Source organism: Crassostrea angulata, chromosome 1 (genome assembly GCF_025612915.1).
Source record: "Crassostrea angulata isolate pt1a10 chromosome 1, ASM2561291v2, whole genome shotgun sequence".
NCBI classification, from domain to species: Eukaryota; Metazoa; Mollusca; class Bivalvia; order Ostreida; family Ostreidae; genus Magallana; species Magallana angulata.
The window spans coordinates 2597804-2605663 of record NC_069111.1 but is presented as its reverse complement, the minus strand read 5'-3'; the positions used below and the strand labels follow the sequence as shown (position 1 = coordinate 2605663).

Below are 7860 nucleotides of genomic sequence, written 5' to 3'. Positions count from 1 at the left end.
TCACCGAGGATATCGGTAGAAGCCAGTGCATTGGTTGGAGAAAGGTTGTATTATTGATTTGATTGTCCACAATGGGCTTTTGAACAAAGAGTTGCAGCCCTTGAAAATCCGACAGTTAAACCAGCCTGAACTATCCTGTGATTGTTGAAATATGTAATAAAAAAGGAACACGGTCTATATAATGTGTACAGTATCTTTAAAGAGTTTAAGAACCACATACTTTGTTTTGTTTTAGATATGGTTTTCTCCATTCAAAAAATCGCTAAGTTCCACTGCCCACCAATTCTTTTGACTGACAAAGAAACCCTTGTTCCTTTTACTGTTTTATTTATATTGTTATATAAAAATATTAATTGCATATATAACATAAAAGGTAATATAGTATGATCAATGACATATAAAAAGTCTGCATTATGACAAAGGATAAACTCTTCATCATGCATTAAACATTTCAATGTTCAATATGGTTCAAATATGAAATTCTTGTGTATAGTCTCTGGAATGTAATTTTATGCTGACTTTGTGTCTATACACAACTCCCTGCTAGAAGATGACATGGCATATTTACAAAATGAGTGTATATTGCTATTTCAATGATAGCTGACAAATGAGATGATTTATACAGCATGTAATAACCCACACAATGATATAGACACACAGACATAAAAAATTAAAGTAAAATGCTACAAATATATAAGATTCAAGTTGACAAAATGGCACTGATCTGACAGTTAAAACTTATCCAACTGTTGTCAGATATCACATATGTTAAGTGAATACATTTGGAATGGTTTTAGAGAAAGTATACTTTTCGAAGGAGATGGGGAAAAACACTATTTAAACAATACCAGCATGATTCAAAGTAATAAAAATTTGCATAACATCAACTTTTACAATTTGATTTCCCAGGCACCCAAACTAAGGTTAATTTTCCATCCATATGTAACACATTTAACACAATAAATAGCATTCCATTGTACACAGCATATGTTGTACCGGTACTAATATCTAATTACAGTTCCGATGATTACGTCTCCTATAAATGATAAAACATGAGGCACACTTCCACAAATGAAAAGTCCACTACCGCCACATGACCCATAACGCCGTAAGACACGTGACTAGCACAGTGAGGATGCTGGGAAGGATTGAGCGACCGCTGTTACAGTTGTCCGTGCTACACAGACACTGGATGTAAAAACTTCCGTCACCCTCCACCGCAATACAGCCATCGCTAGCCCCGGGCTTGATCAGACAAAACCGCGACACCACCACAATCTCTGAAAAAGACAAAACCGCTGTCAGTTGACTTACTAACACATAAACAAAACTCCAGGCATACATTTTATCTTGACATCCTCAGATGTCTAACAATGTATCTCAAAAAACTCAAGTTTATTTTGAACAATATTTAAATAAGGTCTTTAAATCCAGTGTGGAAGTTGTTTATATGAATTACAATTGCAATTGTTCCTTAAAAATTCAAGTCTTTTAATTTTCTATGTATAATCTTTTTAATGTGTCTCTTCCAATTTTGCACACATGCAAGAAAAGTAATTCTTATGAATTAAATAAGTTAATACAGCTGTTAAAAGAATTTAACTTGTACCAAAGGTGGTTATATAACTTTTAAAATCACTTCATACAACAATAGGAAACGATGATCCCTTACCCCTCGCTCTCCCAGTGATGAACCCCGAGTCTAGGAGGTGCATGACTGTCTTGTACTTGACACAGTGCGTGGCCTTGGGGTCACATTCTGCATCCCCGACGATGTCCTTCCTCTCGTCAGTGAAGGGATCTAAGCAAACAGTGTCATCCTTAGATTGACACTCGTAACAGTTCAGACACAATCCTGGAAACAATGGACACAAATATACATGTATGAAAGAAATGGATCAATTAGTTATAGTCACTCAAAAAATTAGCAAATATATATAGGTGGTGTATATATACTGTGTCATCCTTAGATTGACACTCGATCATAACAGCTCAGACACAATCCTGAAAATAATGGACACAAACTATGAAAGAGATTTTGATCAAACAGATATGATATACAGTCACTAAGAGCATAAGCAAATATTTATAGGAACTTAATCTTACATGGGGTATAGTTTGGGTTTTTTTATTTTTACATTTGTTTTATATAAAATTTATACAATTACACTAATTTGATATACACACATATGTGAATGAATTTCAAAAGTTACTTCCGGTTTATTTCCTACTTTTAGGTTACCTTTCAGTTTGAACACATCTATTTGTTTTTCAAGATAACTGAGACAGCTTGTACTTAATACATTAACAAATCCCCAATAAAAACCAGTTACAATTGCTTAAAATTGGTTAAACGTGTTGAATTGTACGTTCAAAACAAATACATATAACACAGGTAATTATACACAGGTAAACATCCAGGTAAATTATTGACTCATCACAATACGATTTATCTTACTTGTGTTGTAAAAAGTCATACATGTAACGAAGAGATTTTACTTACCAATAGATACAATAGTTGAAAAACTTATAAAACCTAGCCACATTGTCCGGAAATGTGGCATTTTGGTGCGTATTAAAAACAATTTTCAAGATAGTTCATTTGTTGTCGCACCTGTACGCAGCGCCACCTTTAATTAGTAAAGTAAATGCGAAAATACTGAGTGTGGAACAATGATTTCCGGATATGATAAATAACGTTTGGATTTTTGGTAGATAACCTTTATTACATTTTTTCGGTTATTTTCAACAGGATAAAAAATACATGAATAAAAATCAATGTTGAGTAATGATGATTAATGATAAATGTTTACAATGTAACTATATGTTCCACAGTAATTCACCCATTCTTGCTTTCTTCACTCAGTCAATATCTACATGTAATATAAGCACCTTTAGCACGTAATAACTAAAAGTCTAGTTATCGCAAGCACATTAACGAAGATCACCAGAAAACCCCCTCCCTCTTCGACACAGATTCAATATGAACGTCTCCTCGACACAGCTTCAATATGAAGAGGTTTCGATGTTGTATTCAGCACTTCGTAAAAATTCATAGAATTGTAAAACAAATATATCCATGGCCACCATTACCTGTACAACAAATCCTCGACACTTACATTCTCACATTATTTCCACACGATCACTGATCTCACAATAAAATCCACTGGTATACATAAAGTATATAGCTGCCGAAGTTTTACAATTTGCACGACAAGACAGACAATTCTTGATCAGCTTCTGCGGATCCAGCTCAACATGGCGGCCACGAACGCCACCTGCACCACCGTCATTGCGAGTGTTCGGTTGGAATTCTTGCTGGCCGCGTTACACCAGTGGCTGTAGCAGTAACACTGCTTGATGTATCCCTGGTCCGCCGACTTCACGTAACAGCCTTCTGGACGTCTGAAGTTCATGTACTGTATACAGTACTTAGATGTCACAGTCACGTCTGAAAGAAGGAAACAAAATCATGTACTCACAACACAGTCCCATTGACTGGTGGGCGTAAATTATAAAAACTCTAGTATTGACTCTTTCTTTAAAAGAATCTGTGTATGTTTCAATTAAACTTCAGTTATATAATGAATTTTATTATTTTTTTATTTTATAAAACTGTAAAAAAAAAAAAAAAAAAAAAAAAATCCAGAGTAATAGATTTTATCAATAGAAAGACTATTAGTAGAAAAGCATTATTTTATTCCCAAGATCGTAATATGCATAAGTCTACATTAGGCGATGAACCAGAGAAAATGTTCCAATTAATTAATTAATTATATAATACGGAAGAACAGATAAATAAACCTTTAACTATGTACCGTCAACATCTAGAATTCAAAATTCGCCCCACCCCAGTTTGTCTCGCGTTTATTTACACGAAAATTTAGAATGACTTGTGGATCACTCCACTTAGTCTATATCCGCGTCAGTTTTAAACTTACACCAATACCCCGAAGGTACTGAAGATTGATTCATGAACATTCGGTACCGGTATTTTCTCGTCGCTAGAACATTACATAATATCAATACTTCAAAATGCTTTCAATTTGTTCTTTAAAAAAAAAGATACATAAAGGCCAATATCCTGTATGCAGGATGGAATGAAAACATTTAAGGACACCGAGGCACACGTGTACTTGTTTGTTTTTGTTATAAACATATTTGACGAGTTTCGGTAGAAAGATAGTTGATTAACAACAGAACAGCGCATGAACAGAGAAAAATCGCCAGTTTGGGCTGCAGCGAATTTCATATTTCAGATGATGTAGATATCATATAGTGAACTCATATTGTAAATTTTGTAAGTATTGATATTTTACAAGATTACCACTGGATGTCTACAAAAAAGAGGCACTTGTGCATATTGTACCAACTAACAGAAGAACTTGATTCAGCACGGTGATTCAACTCCCAACATCAGATACTATAGAACGCGATTATTGCTTTGCGAAAAACACTTTCGTTAATTATAAAATAACTTATGTCCAACACACACACATATCTCCCCTATCAGCATTCTGAATTTTTCCGTAAAAAATTGATATACAACTTTAATTCAGATTGATATTACGTTGCGCAGTAAACTCTTGACCCGGGAAGATGGGTCCGAGCGATATCCATCACCTTTTCGACAAAGAGAAGGAAGCCTCGAATAGATTTTTCAAACTTTTTTCCCGATGCAGCGCATTTTTATTATTCATAGTATAACATTCGGACAATATCTGACACGTGAACACTGGACACGAAACTTTTTTTCTTATATGATTAAAAGGAACACTATATTTATGATTTATGCTTAAAATTTTATTGAATGAATGAACGGTATCGCATTATGACAGGTGTGTGCAAGATACGGACAGCTTAAGTCTGAAGTTGTATATATCTGTTATTCTGTCACTATAGAGTCTCAAGTAAACGGTGCTTATGAAGATGACTCATTTTGTAAAGAAATCACTTTTTTTTTATCTTCACACGAAATGAGTGGGGCCTTGAAATTGTCCAGGTATACACGACAGGTAGTTTTGTTTTAATCAATATCCTCACATACCTGAGATAAAGATATCGCAATCTATTTGTACAATCTTGCATGTTGAGAAATAATCAACATTTTCTATAAATAAGTCAAAACTTACGATGACCCCAACTTTATCTGCATGTTTGCTACTAATCATGCTATGAAATTTATTTTTATCAAGTTGCCCGGCATATATTCTACCGAACTTTGCATTGTACGTGAGAGAGAAGCAAAAACAGGAATTCGAAATCAATTTTTATTTTTTTTTTTTTTGTTAATTTAGAATAAATTAAAATAACCAAGTCGAAGAGATGAAATAAAATATGCATGTTGAAATCAGTTTCTAATTAAGTTTAGTGGGTCCCCAAAAAGCGAACACAAAAGCTAGAATGACGCACGTACATGTAATTTATGTATGTGAAAATAAACACGTATAGATAGGACATATATTGCAAGACGTCGATGAAAAATTGAATTCCAAATACCTCTAATCTCAACAACATTCTTTTAAAACTTTAAATTTAATTTCCCATATCAGGGAAGTGGAGTTTTGTTTTGTTTTAAAATGCATCGACTGCATAGATCCGTTACTGAGGAAGTAGAAGACCATGCATAACCTGTGCAAATCATATAATCATTAGCTCAAATATTTGTTGACATAAATTATGGTTCGTCGGAGGACGCAATACAAACACGGAGCGCCTGTAACAGGCCAAAAACAGCCACACGCACCCAATAAAAATGTCAGCCATGTTTGATTCACGGCTCGTCCAACTTTCCGTTTTACAATACTTTTTACTGATAACAACTTTATATAAGGGTCAAGCATGGATTTTAGATTATTGCATATCCCTGACCCCTATTTATTAGAGATAAAGGACTCAAATGCGAGAATAAAAAAAAAAAAAATCCAAATTGACTGTCCCAAACCCGCGGACATTGATTAATTGTGTAGAAAACAGGAGAAAAAAACAACGTTCGCAAAATAACTGAAAATTTTCCGGGAATTTTAATCATCGCCTTTTTTTCCAAACCGAATCCATTTTTTAACTATCATATCTCAGATAGTGTAAAAGGGGGGGGGGGGGGGGGGGGTACCAAGATAAGTTGACCCGTCCGGTAGATGGTACCTACACTTGTACTGGAGCCACTGGTCGTGCATGTAGACCCGGGTGTGGGTCTTCAGACAGCCCGAACAGTTGTACATCTTCCTCTCCGCGTTAGCGCAGAATTCCCTTGCTCCCTGGTTAAACACATTGCACTGAAAACAGTTTACGGTTCCTCCAATTGTACTCTCTGAAACAAACACAAATTTCTAGAATATAAAATAATACATATCAAGTCTAATTTTATTTCTTTAAAAAAGAGTCTGCACGACGGTGTTTTAAATAAAACAAATAAAGTTTATCAAATATACAGCATGGACGAGGCAAACGAACAAATCAGTTTAAACTATTCAACTTTTGTTTCCTAGAGAAACTTGATTATTTTGTGGAAGGCGCCTCAAAAGAAGATTCTCCATTTGAAAACTTTAATTGTTCTTATGGTTTCAGAAATACATGTATAATCATTCAGAATTTTTCTTCTAATAAACATGTCTTGTGTGAAAATGAAAAAAAAACCCACGATAATAACGCTTTAAACAAACAGCAATAAATCAAAAAACCTAAAGGATATTAATTCTCCATGTTAATTCTTATTTCTCAAAATTAATATAAAGATTCACATATAGATATAAAGAGATGCATTTACCTGCTACAGAAAACAAAGCACACCCTACAAACAATCCAATCCACGGGAAATATGTCCATTTCATCTCTAATTATATTTTTTTCCTATCCTGAAACAAGTCACTACTACTCCATAAGGTCTGAGTCGACAGCATGCGCATGCTGCACTGCGCAGGGTGCCGTCACGTGTCGTATGACGTTATGTAAAGGCCATTACAAGTGAATTCCGATTACGCGATTTTAAAATAAAACCGACAACCCTATGGAATATGATGAATTCTCTTGCATTAATAATTTTACAAATAAATGAAAAAAAATCAACACATTGAATGTAAAGAAGCAACCGTGATATAACTGAAAGAACTTGTGGTTAATTAACTATTAATGATAATTATGGTAAAATCTTGAGAGGCAAACGTGTTATAAAAGATTTTTTTCAAAGTTGTTGAATAATCTGCACACCCACCAAAAAAAAAAGATAATTCAAAAATCAAATTTTGCAAAAGTGCGTAAAATATAATGATTTAACAATATTGTCCATAATTCGAAGCACTATTAGTTTGGTGTCCAGAAATACCCACGTTGAGGTGTTTATTATATACCCAGTCCTTCTGTACTGAGTGCGTAATGCTGTGACTAATCAAGGGAAAGTCGGTTATCTCTGTTTGTTTCGGCACTGTCATAGATAAAAACATACCAAAACACGTAAATCGATACTTTATATGCAACTTTTACAGTCTTATTAAAAAAATAAAACAACACCAAATGAGGAGAAATTGTACAATGGTAGCATTTTCTGTATCATGAAATTTCTCCAATTCCAAAAGACATTCAGTTTCCTTTCTATAAATGAAGTTGTTTACTCCAGAGCGTGCTTATCTCATTGCGTCACGTTATTAACCAAAAAATACCGAGGTTGTCACGAAAAACCCAGCTCCACATTCAAGCTGTTGTAGTGATAATTCAATAACTAGGGTCACGTGATCAACGCAGAGGTCAATCAAGGCTGATTGGTTTTGATTAAAGTCTGTACAACTACACATTTATAAGCTTCACGGTGTATATTCACCTGTGCAGGTGTAAACCATTATCAACGCGACTCAATTTCTCAAAATT

General features: G+C 34.4%; 2 protein-coding genes across 2 annotated transcripts; both read right to left on the bottom strand.

The window, feature by feature from the left end:
* Positions 1-307: 307 nt before the first annotated feature.
* Positions 308-2714, bottom strand: LOC128174102 (uncharacterized). The gene is made up of 3 exons (XM_052839740.1): positions 2504-2714; positions 1673-1855; positions 308-1280 (listed from the first exon to the last, which is right to left on the bottom strand). The coding sequence occupies exons 1-3, from the start codon at positions 2562-2564 to the stop codon at positions 1084-1086; spliced, it is 441 nt and encodes a 146-aa protein (XP_052695700.1). The 5' UTR covers positions 2565-2714; the 3' UTR covers positions 308-1083.
* Positions 2715-2734: 20 nt separating this feature from the next.
* On the bottom strand, positions 2735-7090 carry LOC128174093 (uncharacterized). The gene is made up of 3 exons (XM_052839731.1): positions 6767-7090; positions 6149-6310; positions 2735-3451 (listed from the first exon to the last, which is right to left on the bottom strand). Exons 1-3 carry the CDS (start codon positions 6828-6830, stop codon positions 3234-3236), a joined length of 444 nt encoding a protein of 147 aa, XP_052695691.1. The 5' UTR covers positions 6831-7090; the 3' UTR covers positions 2735-3233.
* Between the last annotated feature and the right edge of the window lie 770 nt (positions 7091-7860).

Excerpts from the sequence above, each read along its gene's own strand:
- LOC128174102 (XM_052839740.1), bottom strand. The coding sequence starts at position 2,564 with ATGCCACATTTCCGGACAATGTGGCTAGGTTTTATAAGTTTTTCAACT. Across the intron at positions 1,856-2,503 it reads TTCAACTATTGTATCTATTG|GATTGTGTCTGAACTGTTAC; the intron begins GTAAGTAAAATC and ends CATTGTTTCCAG. Across the intron at positions 1,281-1,672 it reads CATCACTGGGAGAGCGAGGG|AGATTGTGGTGGTGTCGCGG; the intron begins GTAAGGGATCAT and ends TGTCTTTTTCAG.
- LOC128174093 (XM_052839731.1), bottom strand. The coding sequence starts at position 6,830 with ATGAAATGGACATATTTCCCGTGGATTGGATTGTTTGTAGGGTGTGCT. Across the intron at positions 6,311-6,766 it reads TGCTTTGTTTTCTGTAGCAG|AGAGTACAATTGGAGGAACC; the intron begins GTAAATGCATCT and ends TGTTTGTTTCAG. Across the intron at positions 3,452-6,148 it reads CCAGTGGCTCCAGTACAAGT|ACGTGACTGTGACATCTAAG; the intron begins GTAGGTACCATC and ends TCCTTCTTTCAG.